The 12344-nt window shown below is 44.6% G+C and overlaps 1 protein-coding gene across 1 annotated transcript in view; it reads right to left on the bottom strand.

The window, feature by feature from the left end:
- RGMB (repulsive guidance molecule BMP co-receptor b) overlaps nt 1-10185 on the bottom strand; it is a 29457-nt gene extending 19272 nt beyond the window's left edge. Inside the window, exon 1 of the mRNA XM_085299763.1 lies at nt 10083-10185. Coding sequence (XP_085155889.1) covers nt 10083-10185 — 103 coding nt within the window. The remainder of the gene's footprint in view (nt 1-10082) is intronic.
- Nucleotides 10186-12344: the final 2159 nt, after the last annotated feature.

The raw sequence follows: 12344 nt of genomic DNA, 5'->3' as shown, positions 1-12344 counted from the left end.
GCCGCGGGCGCCGGGCGCGGCGACACCCATAGCGGCAGCGCGGACAGCGGGCTGCGGGCTCGGCGCGCCTCTTCCCCCCTCTCGCTCTCTCTTCCCGGCGCTGGCACGGAGGGAGGGGATGTGCTTTTAATGACAGCGTGATCTTTCCGCCACCTATAGCAAACAAATGGGGAGGAGGGGGCAGAGGGAGCGGGGAGCGCGGGCAGCCTCCTCCCGGGGGTGCGGGGATGCGCCCTCGCCTCTCCCCTCCCGTCGGGGGCTGCCGCCGCCGCCGCCCCGCCCGCGGCCCAAAACCTGTCAGCCGCCGGGCTGACCCGGACCCGGACCTGGACCCAGGCCCGGCCCGCTGACGAGCTCCCGTTTGCACGGGGTGCCCGGAGCTGGGGCTCTCTGCCCCCGCGGCAGTCGCAGCGACGGATCAGTCGATGTGCAGCTTGTGGCTGGAAATCTGATCCYGCAAATGCGGCGATTGCACGCAATAGTCCGTCCGAAATGGGAGCAAGGAGGGGAGGAATCTTCCAAACGTGGCCTTGATCAGCGAAGTATTTTGGRTTGGAGGAGAGGGTTAGAAAATTTATGAACCCAACTGGGAGRTCTCTTTGCGGGCCATCCTATTTTCACCCTGAATTTGGTACACAGTGTTTCAGGAGAGCAGATGCACCTGTGCTGGTATTCGGCATTCGGGGCGCTGCGCTGTGTGCTGGGATGGGGCCTCTCAAAGCAAGCGGCCCTTTGCCTCCCTGCTGCATGCCTTACTGGTTTCTCTGGTACTCAGTCCTGTGTATGGGCATCTGAYGAAAACCCATTGGAAATTTCCTAAGGACTTCAAGGTGCTTTGGATGAGGTCCTGCCCTGCACGGGAGGGAGACCAYGGTCCATTTGAGGCCCACAGCCCGAGGTCTCCTGTCCATTCCTGCACATGGCATGGGCTGAGCTTCCCYGTTCTGACAGCGGGAACAGGCTCTGCTCATTAAAGAGCATTTCAAGCGGCTCTGCTCGTCGCCCACAGGAACATGGGAGTTAAATTTACCCACTTGCTTTGGAGCTTGGAAATCCACTGCCGCAATCAGGAGAGTTGCAGCTTTGATTAAAAATCCTAAATACAAGTCTCGTGTGTTCTGCTGCCCCCCCCCCCAAAAAAAAAAGCACAAAGACAACTGGGTGCATAAAATAATGATGAGTGAGACTTCAAAGCAATCCCAGAAAGCTGGCCAGAGAGGATGTTTTCTAATGCAATTCCAGCCCTTTACCATTCTTTTTCTTTGCTGAGTGAGCGCCAACACAACAGACATAATCTAGCAAGGCAAGGCTCGTTTCTTTCTGAAAACATTAATCAGTATGTCTTAGAAGTCAGCTTGTCCGATCTAAAAGAAATACAGTAATTAAATTAATACTTTGAATTGGGTCTGGAACAGACCTTTCCGCTGTTACCAAGACAAGGGGCCTGGTGTGGGTAAGACATCTCCTTGCCTCTGACTTTTGTCAGATTCCCAAGCTGTCTGACACCAGAAGTAGTAGTATTTCCAGGGCAGTTTTTTTCAAGTGCTGGAGAACTAGGGGAAAAAGAATGCAAGGAATAGACTGCTCTTCCCTTTCATCACCTTTCAGAGACGATTGTATTGCATCATTTACTCAGCTAGCAATCCGGCATCTGCGTACTTTTGCATTGATGCTGATCACCACGGGCATTAGCAAAAATGGTGTTTCACCTCTATATCACAGGGGGCTAACGTGCTTTCCAAGGAAGAACTGAAATTTGGAATATCCCTTTGAGACATGTCCCCTACACATTTTATCTCTACGGTAGCACTGCCATGTCAACACTGTCCCAGCACGCAGAAAGGGACAGTTCCCCTCTTTTTCAAAAGGCAAAAATGGAGGGGGAGGGCAGAAGAAACAGAGAAGCCGAATACTGGAGACAGAACAAATGAGCTGCTTAAGTTTCCATGGAGTCTGTCAGCAAGTTTGACGTTTTGATAAAATTTTGTATTTTAATGTAAAAAGGCCTTTTGCCACCTTAAAAAAGATGAAATGAAATATCCCAACTAGCTCCTGCTCTGACTCTTAACTACTTTACTCTGACAGAAATACTACAGACAGGAGAAGACCATTCTGTATGCTCAGTGAAATTATAAGTGACTTACGTATCATACAGAAACGTAATAGGCAGTAACATTCATGAATCGCTAGTTAACTAATAGCTAAGTCTCATCCTGGTTCACAAGACATCATGAAARTGTTTTTGGAGGAATCCTAAGCAAACAGTTAGAAATTTGCCCAAATTTCCTGTTGGTAGTGGAACTCCTGGTACAAAATGCAGCTTTCATCAGGGCAGTGCTCTTGGGACAGCATCAGAACCAAATATACCAATTTGCTCAGCACCTTGTATCTCCTTTAGAGGCTTGTGATGGTGAAACTGTATTAGCATAATGACACCATTTCCTACTGGAAGGAGGCCCTCAAATTCCGCATGGAAAAGTATGTTGAGAAATAGCTAACATGGAAGCTTAGCTGCATGATTATTGCATTACAGGAGTAAAGGCACTGAAATACAATTTTGGCTSTTTGTCTCCTTTAAACCACTAGAGGTTTAATATTCCAAGAAGGATAGTTTGTTGGTTTTTTTTTGTTTTTTTTCCCCTAAAATGTTTTAACATCTTTTTTAAGCATATTTCTAAAGATTCTACACAGGAAAAAAAAAAGAAAAAAAGAAAAACCTCCACCAACAACACTTAATGGCTTCTTTCTCTTTTTTTTTTTTTTGACACTTAGAAAAGTCCTTATTGTAATCCATTAAGCTCCTTTTTGATATGCAGAGGAAGGTCTGAGAAGAAGGGTCTTTGCCAGAAACATCCATGCTGCCCATTTCACCATTACTCTTAGCATCCGTCACGAGGAAAGCAGGGCTGCAGCTGTGGCATCCTGTGACATGCATGCTCTGACGCAGCACACTCCCAGAAATTAGGATTTGTAGAAAGAACAAAAGGAAGGAAGAAATGATAGAAACTGCAAAATAAAGGGTGACATTCTCCTAGCCAGAGACAGGAGGCGAGCATCCTTCATCCCGATGCTACTGGCACAGCTCCTGTCCTAGGTGTTGTTGGTGTTTCACCCCCACTGTTCCTTACAGAAATCCCAGTGTTCAGTGATTACAGTGGCAGCTGCTAAGGGTTCAGTGGTTTTAAAATTCAGGACGTTATTTTTACACATGGACCTGGGCAGCACACAGATGTTATCTAACAGTTACACATTTACTTGCATTAGAGTTACTCCCAATATGCTCAGGTAAAAAATAGAAGGAGAATGAGGGCTTAAAACTAAAGAGTTATTTTACATTAGTTGGAGCTCTCTGAAATACTTTATCCAGCTATAGGTCTGGCAGCTGTGAGTGAAGCTGAGCACTTTGGCCGTCGGTGTCTTCTGAGGCCAGGCACAAACCCTAAGGGCATGAGCCAGGGGCGACTGAACCAGATATCCAGGTAGCAGCAGCGTAGCCACGGCTGTAGAGGTGCACCCCAGGTAGCTGGTCCTGCTGAGGACTGTTAATTATTGTCACTAATGTGATAGCATGAACCAGAGCTGGCATGAGTGTCCTGCTGCTGCCGGACTCCAGGCAAGCAACCGTGCTCAGGTCCAGGTGCCACCACAGACCTAACATGGATGCTTCAGTCCAGGTTATAAGACAGAGACAGACAAGGCTTGTCTGGACATCAGCTACTGTCGGGTAAGAAAAATCTACTTCTTCAAGTGCGTCTGCTTCTATATTTCTGTGTTCCACAGCACTCAGCTCTGTTCAAACCCTCATTTGAAGAGAAACAGGGTTATTCTTTGCTCTCTTGGGAGATGCTCTTGAGAAGGGTTTTAGTATCTTGCCATCAGTGCTGGGGTCCTGCACCATCCAAGGTGTGCAATRTTCTTCAGTAAGAATTTAGGCATGATAAAGATGTCTGACAGGTGTTTTAATTTAGATATAGGCTTGGGGCTACCTTAGATAGGAACGTGGGGTGTGTCCCGAGAGCTATTTTAGCTGTTGGGAGTTGTGGCCTGTAAAGCTGCTGCCACTGGAATTTGTATCTGCCCAGTTCTCTTAGTGGCTGCAGTTTTTTATGAAAGCAGAAAAAAAARTTGCTGGTTGCACGGGGTTTGAATGGGGACCTGGCAGCATACTCTGTCATATTTAGGTCTTGAACTGTATGGTGATTCTTTCATGCTGAGTGAAGAAACTGAGGAAAGGTTTTTGGAATTAGGTGTCAGTAGATGGGAAAAGACAGCGTGACTTTTGGTAGGAGGATTAGATGTAGAGAAGGATACCAGATGGACATTGGCAGAAAAAAATCCAAAGCCAAGAGTTTTTTTAAAGAAAGCCAGAAGGCCAAGATAATAGCTATCTCGGAGACATCAAGATAGAAATAATGTTATTTACTCTGACTTTTAAAAAGTTTTCTCTCCCATAGTATAGTATGTTAATACTATAAGTTAATCTGATAGATACACTCCGAAAGTAGAATAAAATGATCTAAGTGACAGATAAATACGATTTCTCTATGATTGGCATAACGAGTATGAAGGAAACTGGGTTAATATTATAAGACAATCTCTTGGATAATCCTTCTTGGGAAACTGAGTCTGGCATTAGCATAGCAGATCCTGGAATATGAATGTCTGAGAGCATCATCTCCAGTATCAGTACCACCAACTCTCAGAGTCCCTGCACGAGACAGGTGCGGTCTTAGAGCTTGAAGCTGAATTATTGTAAGAGATATACCAAAAGCCTCAATTCTGTGGCCAAAAGCCCTCTGGCGCAGGGTTGTACTGAATGTACTGAATACATTCTGGTATTCAGTATAATCAAATTGCTTTCATAATACGAAGAGCCAGTCCTTGGGTCGGTGGTGGGAGTGCAATGGAGCTTTCCAACCAACGTAGGGCTCCAGCGGGTAAGTCTTCCTGCCACTCTGCAGTCCGGGTGCCTGATGGCAGGCCACTTGTCCTAGGCACRCAGGCTTCGCTTGGGAAGGCTAGAAGGAACGGTGCTGTTTTGCACAGTTGACTAACATCTTTCCACCAGGTTAGCAATGAATGAACATCCTGGGGAGTCCGCAGAGGCATGTCTGCTCTGTGTCTGCTTTGCACATTCATTTTAGCCAGTCCTGCATGCAGTGTAAATGCAGTCGAGCGTGTGATATTTGTGTGATGAAGTGCCGCAGGCCATATGTCTGAGTATACTTAAACAAATCCTGCAGTACATGTTTGCAGCATTCAAACAATGTATGTTTKAAGTAGAGTGATGAGGCTGGACATGATTTTGAGCCAGTCCTGTGGCAACACAAGGCACATAGATCTATCTGAGCAAAGCCTAATCTGTAAAATTTCACACTTTCCAGTTTTGTTAATTCTTGCTATATAAGCATTATAGGTATATAAACACTGTCAAGCTAATAAAAGGGGCCAAGGCTACATTAAGGAATTCTTTTGATGAAAATATGACTAAAAATAGGAGACGTGTGATGAGATGATGGTGAAGATATAGTCTTTGTTTTTGGCAAAAATGTGGTATAGCAATTTTCAATGCTTTCAATTGAGCATGCATTGCTATTGTAATTTGTGTATGCATTGCATTGTTACTAGAGCATGCATGTATAGACATGCATTTTGGCATGTATATACATCGTCATGCACTTTTGGAGTCCMTGTTTTTCAAAGAACTGCCAGCAAAAGTGAGCGATGATAATGTGCTTTGAATCATGACAGCAGGATGCAAGATCTTCAGTCTCTTTATTTGTTGAAAATATTTCTAAGAAGGTGCTATGGGGTRAAGCAAACAACTTGCTATTAAGGTAGGCAACCACCAAGAGCATATGCTCCTCTTCAGCAATTGCATCATGGAACCTCCTGTMCTGAGGCTGAAGTAGAAGGACACACAATCTTTTAAACTGAATACCAAGGGGAAGCCTGTTGACCTGAGATAGGAACCAGAGATCRTGCTAGCAGGCTATTTCTGCACCTTACTATACATAGGTGAAAACACTGCTGTGCCTCCAGGAGTTACATTTCAAGATTTGGTAGAGGCCATGCTTTAAACCATGCTTTTATTGCCTGATGCTGATTCGTTCTAATTTTCCTGAGGATACTTTGCTTTTCATGCAATGTTGAAAAAGCAAGAAGGTGCCTGAAGGGTTTCTACTTGCCCAGATTTTATACTTGCAACTTGCTGGGAAGCAAACACTTGATCCTTGTGTGACCGCTGGGCCTGATAGGATGCCACTGGGATTAAACAGGAGGATGAGTTGAATGACCCTGAGATTAACCAAGAGAACAAGGGAATAACCCCTTCTTTTTGCAATAACTGTAAAGGTGGAAACTGCTGCCCAAGGCAGGCTGCAAGCTGRACTGGAAGGAGGGCCTTGAAATTTTGAGGAGGAAAACGCCTCCCCTTGTTGGAGCCTCCCATGGTCAGGAAACCAGGCATTGCTACTTTCCTTGTAAATAAACAAGACCGTGTCAAAGAAGGAACTGACCCCATCTCCTCTTAAGAGAAACAACCTGTGGGGCCCCAGATACTGGCTAACCTTTCAGGCAAAAATGAGTGATAACATTTTGGAGCATTGCCTCAGGGGCAGAAAAGTCTAAGGTGGGCCAGAAGGGGCCAGAAATTGCATAGCTTCATATAAAACAGTTCTGCATGCTGCTGCTCCTGCTGCTGTTGCTGCTTGTTTTTTTGCCCCTGTTTGGCCAAATGAGGTATTTTCAATAAAGATGGAAATAATTTTCCGCTGTAGGTGACAAGATCAGTCTTGCGCTGCAAGCTACTTGATGACAGATGACCTCTCAAGATGAAAGACRTATCATGCAACCCCCCCCCCCCTTTTAGTGTTTTCTATGTTTACTTACTCTCTTCTCCAAGTTATATCGCAGCCATGTTTTCTACTCCAGACACCTGGGCAGATTGATAGTATACTTGAGAAAACAGTCTTTCTCTCTAGTTTGCAAATATCACATAAGCAATGAATATTAATATTTTCTATGCAACAAAGCAAGCAGGTCATTAATTCTGTTAAAATAGCATATAGGATCTTTTTTGTAGGGAGCATACCTGAAGTGGGTTACTCAGTCCTCCCCTCTATAGGAGGATCAGTTTAGTTGTTCGTAAACCAGTCTTAATTGATGGGTGTCACATATAACCTTGAATATATGCACTGAAAGCAATTTTGCAGCCTCCCTTGGTAGCTTACTCTATTGCAGAACTCTTATTTTCATAATTTTCTCCATATCTAACCTAAATCCCATTACTTCTCTTACTGATAGATGGTGTTCCAGTTCCAATTTCCTTGCTAGCATCCTTACTGGACTGTGGAGGCAATTAATGTATTTCCACTCCATCTTCTTGGTCTTGGATTGTATTGGGTTCTCTCTAGAATAACTTCTCTTTATAATTTTTCAAAGCCTTTGTCCTGTTTGCTGCTGTATAAAACATCTCCAGTTTGCTGTTGTCTTTAAAAGAAAGATACTCAAAACAAAAGTTCACACACCAGCTGACCTGAAGGCACTACCAAAGAAGCACATAATCCACTTGTTAAATATAATGTTGTATTCTGTTGCTTTCTTTCCTGACCATTTRCAATGTTGACTCAAATTCATTTGATCTCAATATTCAGTTCTCTTTTCTTCTGTGCTTCACAGCCTGCTCTCCAATGATTTTTTTCTAGCAGTTCTCCCTAGACACCCTGGGTGAGAGAGTGGCCCCCCCCCAGAACCCAAAGTGAAATCCCCAGTGACCCCTGGGGCTGCAACTCTTCTCGCTATTTTATGGAAATATGCTTTTCAATATACAGCCCAAACCCAAGCGCTCATAATATTTTTGACTATTAGAAATGCAGTAAGGATAAACAATGGATCATATTTAAGTAAGAAGCAGTAGTTTTGCAAGTACAGAATCCCTTCTGATTCTCACCTCACTTCAATACAAAATGGACTGTAACTACACGTTTGAGAGAGATTCTCTATCCAGCTATGTCATTTAATCCTAAAATAATCGAATTGGCTTTACTGGAGCTACATCACTTTGGAGAGGGAAGCACAATCTGGATGTGTTCATCATTGCAGCTCACTATGGTTATTGAAACAATTATTCTAGTCTGATTTTTTTTCTGCTTGAGCTACTTTGTCTCCAAAAGTCCCAGTTATGGACTAGGGCACAGTCCCATTATGCACAAAGGTTGGTGAAACACCACAAGGAGAAATGAGAGAGTAGAGAGGACTGGAGGAGGGCATGCAAGCAGAAAAAAAGGAGTGCAATGGCAGAGCCTGACTGTCTGGGAAGAAATGGTGCAGATGATCCTCAACAGGTGAAATTTCTTGGCTAAGATCTAATACCTGGTAGAGTTTCCCGTCAGCAAAAGAAAAAAAAAAAAAAAAAAAAAAAAAAAAAACCCAATGATGCAGGCCTCTCTTCTCAAAAGAAAATTTTACCATAATTCATGTGGAGGAAATGTCCTGCTTATCTATATCTCTTGCATTAGCTAATTTTAAACCTTATCTCTTGATTTTGAGCTGTCATTATTGAATTGTGACTCTCTGTCAGGATGTGTGCAAGCCTTCTTGGCTCTGGGACATCACTGCATTTACTCAGCACTTTCTCTCCYGCACAAGGAACACTTTGGCTCCTCCAGCTTCAACAATGGCTACTTCTATTGTCATTTCAGCAGAGCTTCCTCCCTGYCTTCATCTCTCTCTTCTTATTCTAAATTAGTTGCTAAAACTAAGGAGTTGTTGTGGGATAATTCCAAGAACTCAGTGTTTTTTTTTTTGCAGCTACCACATAACTGTAGATTTGTTACTGCTGCTTGTATTTCCCCAAAAGCAAAGCCTGTATCCTGACAATTGTGTCCACAAGAGTAGGTCCACCTGGGCTTCAGAGGGGTTTGGCCAAGGCACAAGGGCTTCCCTGACAAGTCCATTTACCGGCCTGGCATTTAATGGGCAAATGAGACCCCCTCCCCCAAGTGCTCAAAAGGCACAAGCATGGAAAGCGAAGAGCTGTGGTGAGTACCAGGAATGGAAATCTTCCCTCCCTTAGGCTCCCGAGCAGCTGCTGAGCCTCCTCCTGGCTGCTGTTTCAGCCCGTCCAACGCTACGGAGCGGGGCACTCCTGTAGAAAGCCTTCTCTTCTAGAAACATGAAAAGGGAATGGACTTACCAGGTCCTCTCATCAGAAACAGTAATTTAAGCAAGCTGCAATCCCTAGTCTGCACTGGGAGTCGAATGGAAAGTCAAGCGCTGTACTTCCTCCCTCTGCCCCTGCTCCGGACAAACCCTTGATCAGGAAACAGTGGCTTGCTCCGAGGTTTCGTCCGTGCGCTAGCCTTCAAAGGCAGCGAGGCCGCACTTCCAATCTGAACATCAAGCAGGAACGTGAGGCCTGTGCAAATGACTACACTGTTGGTAACAAATGTGAATATTGGCAGCACTGCTTTTTTTCAACACAGAGCCTATAAAAAGAGGACGCCTAAGGGATATTTTTGTATCCATTGTTTTGACGGCAGCGAACAGTAATTACTGCAATGTTAAATAATTAACACACAAAAGACTTAAAACTGAGTTACTATTGTATTTCTTTGTGGGCAATTTATTCTATAAACAGATTTAATTTGAACAAATGAAAGCTAAATTTGCACCATTGTACTATTGCGTTAATAGGTATGTGGTGGGCCACTATAATTACATAGGTCTGTTGCCTGCCCTTGCTTTTAGGGGCAGCTTGCAAAACAGGTTTCCACCTGCCATCACATCTGGAAGTAACTGCTGTCCCTAATGATCACATCATTAAGCAGAGGACCAAGCGGCTGCGGCAGCGGCGGCGGTGTGAGATTATGCTACATACCAAACAAATGACGGGTTTACGGGTCAAAATTTGTCCCTTCTACCTTTCGCCTGTGGCTGCCGAAGCAGTTCCTGCGCAGCCCACGCATGGTCACCAGCCAGGGGCTTCCTCTGGCCGAGGTGGGGGCTCGTGCCGCCTCATCACCTCGCTGCTCCTAATTTTGGTGATTTTTTTCTGACACTACTGAAGGATTTTTTCCTACCATTGGGATGATGTGTGCGGTTAGTCTGTGGGGCATTGGCGTAGTTAGTCAGTTTAGGAGCCTGCTCCTTTTCTGCTGCCTGGGGCAAGAGCAAGTGCATCATCGGAGCGGGGTGCCGTGAGGCTGGTGGCCCGTGGAAAGGGGGGGGTATGGGCTGCTGCCTCTATTTGGACTTGAGCTGGAGGATGGTAGGAGGAAAAGATTTCCATCAAAATTAAAGAGTTGGTATCAAAGAACAAAAAAGTGAGAGCTGGAAGGGATGTGGCTGTTTCTCTTCCCTAAGGAAGCTAAACACCCAACACATTAAAAAAATTTGAAAAAAATAAATAAATAGCATTTGCGCTGAGTTTATTTATACTCACATTTCCAATGAAAATTTTAAATTTTCCATTGAAATGCGAAGAGATGAATTCATTTTGCATTTTGTTAGTATTTTTATGAAAGCCTTGCTTTGCCCCACCAGAAAACCACTCCCGAGTCAAGGTATACTCCTAAACTGCAAGAAAAAAAATTTCTTTGTTCCTGCTGTAAATGAAAAGACCCAGTCCAGCAGGATAGTAATCATTGCCTTTCAGCTCAGAATTGCTCTGCTAAGATTTCCATATTTCCTGCTGAGCTTAGGCTTGTGAGTGCTGATGAAAATGTTTTGCCATACAAGTATGGTCAGTTCAATGGATTTCTTGGAAAGCTAGTGACACAGAAGAAGAAAGTGAGGAAGTGCACTAGTCTGATACTCCACTACTCAGTTTGACAGGGATTTTGCAATTTGACTACCTCAAGGCCGTGCTCCTTTATATTACTAAGCTGGATCTGTGAAAGGCTGGACTTATTATTATTACTAAAAAAAACAAAAAAAAAAAAAAAAAAAACAAAAAAAAAAAAACTGTATGCTTTCATTCTGTACCCATTATATAAGTGCATTAAATGTGTTATATTCTAAGCTGAGCTAAGCACAGATGCCCAAAAAAAGAGGGGGGGGGGGGGGAAAAAAAAAAGAGAGTGGCAGAGAGGGAGAGAGCTTTTTATTTAAGTTTGTCTGGAAGATGTTTTAAAGCAGGAGAACGAAAACCCTCAAAGCAGGCTGATGCACAGCATGAAAGAGGAAAGCCTGCTGCCGCGTTACAGCCCTGCGCCTTCGCAGCTGGCCTTTGTCCCGGGGCAGCTCGTAACGTGCTCAGCGTTTTCCAGGCATCTGCCCGTGCTCGGCCAGGTCCGCGCTCGCCTTTCATCTCTCTGCTGTAATTTAGGGGCACTGGATTTCTCACCTCTTTTTGAGGTGAATTATGCTGTTATTGTTTTGAGATGCATTTAAAAAAAAAAGTGACTTTTCGTTGTAGCATAGTGTTCTGAATTATTCATTGAGCCTTAGAGCAGCACACTGCACGTAGTGCTAATGGGAATACCTGAGCAGCTGCAGGCACTTTGTCTTTGATTTCCTCGCTGTACTGTGCTGGCAAAAAATGCTCATTCAAAAAACAAATAAACAGAAAATAATATAATTCCAAACTTATTATTCTAAAATAAACATTTGTGTTAATAAATCTACTTTATTAGCAAATCTGGACCGGCATAAGAGTGCCCAGTGGTGCGGCAGCTGGCTGAGCAGGGGAGTTTGGAGGCCCACCACAGTCACCAGTGCTGGTGGCGCAGCACTATTTGGGAGCAAGGCCGGGTGAGGCTGCTGGGGGGGGTCTGTGCCGGCCGGCACCCCCTGAGCCTCTGGTCTTGCCCACTTCATTTCACCATYGCGGGTTCTCTGCTGGGCTGGTGCTCTCTCAGCCCGTCCCCTTGCAGCGAGTTCGGATGGTTTCCTCCGGGCAGGCTGTCGCTGCGGGGTGCATTACCGGCCTTGTGGAGTTTTTGCCAAGGGTTGCCTGCTACTCCTCTCGCCCTCTCTACCTTTAAGAGAACTCACCCAAGGAAAGATGCTGTGGATAATACCTTTTAGCAAACACATCATGCTCCCAGACCCTTCTCTGTGCAGAAAAAGATATGTCATGCAAGCAAAGCACCAGGCTGACCYGCAGGCACCCCTCTATCTATATCATCTCCTGCGTCCCTGGTGAACCAGCATGATGAGCAGCTCAGGCTTTACTCGACTTTCCAACAGGAATAAAAGTATAATTACTAGTTTTGCTTTCACAGCACTCAGGGAATCTAGTTATCTTCAGACGGAAAAATAAAAATCTGAATCCTCTCCTCTGGCATCGCTCTCATGAGCAGGTAAAAAAAACAACGGAAAGTCTTTAACAAATGACATTG

Source organism: Rhea americana, unplaced genomic scaffold (assembly GCF_003343005.1).
Source record: "Rhea americana isolate MKP2758 unplaced genomic scaffold, rheAme1 scaffold_153, whole genome shotgun sequence".
Lineage (NCBI taxonomy): Eukaryota > Metazoa > Chordata > Aves > Rheiformes > Rheidae > Rhea > Rhea americana.
This window is presented reverse-complemented; position numbering and strand designations above follow the sequence as displayed.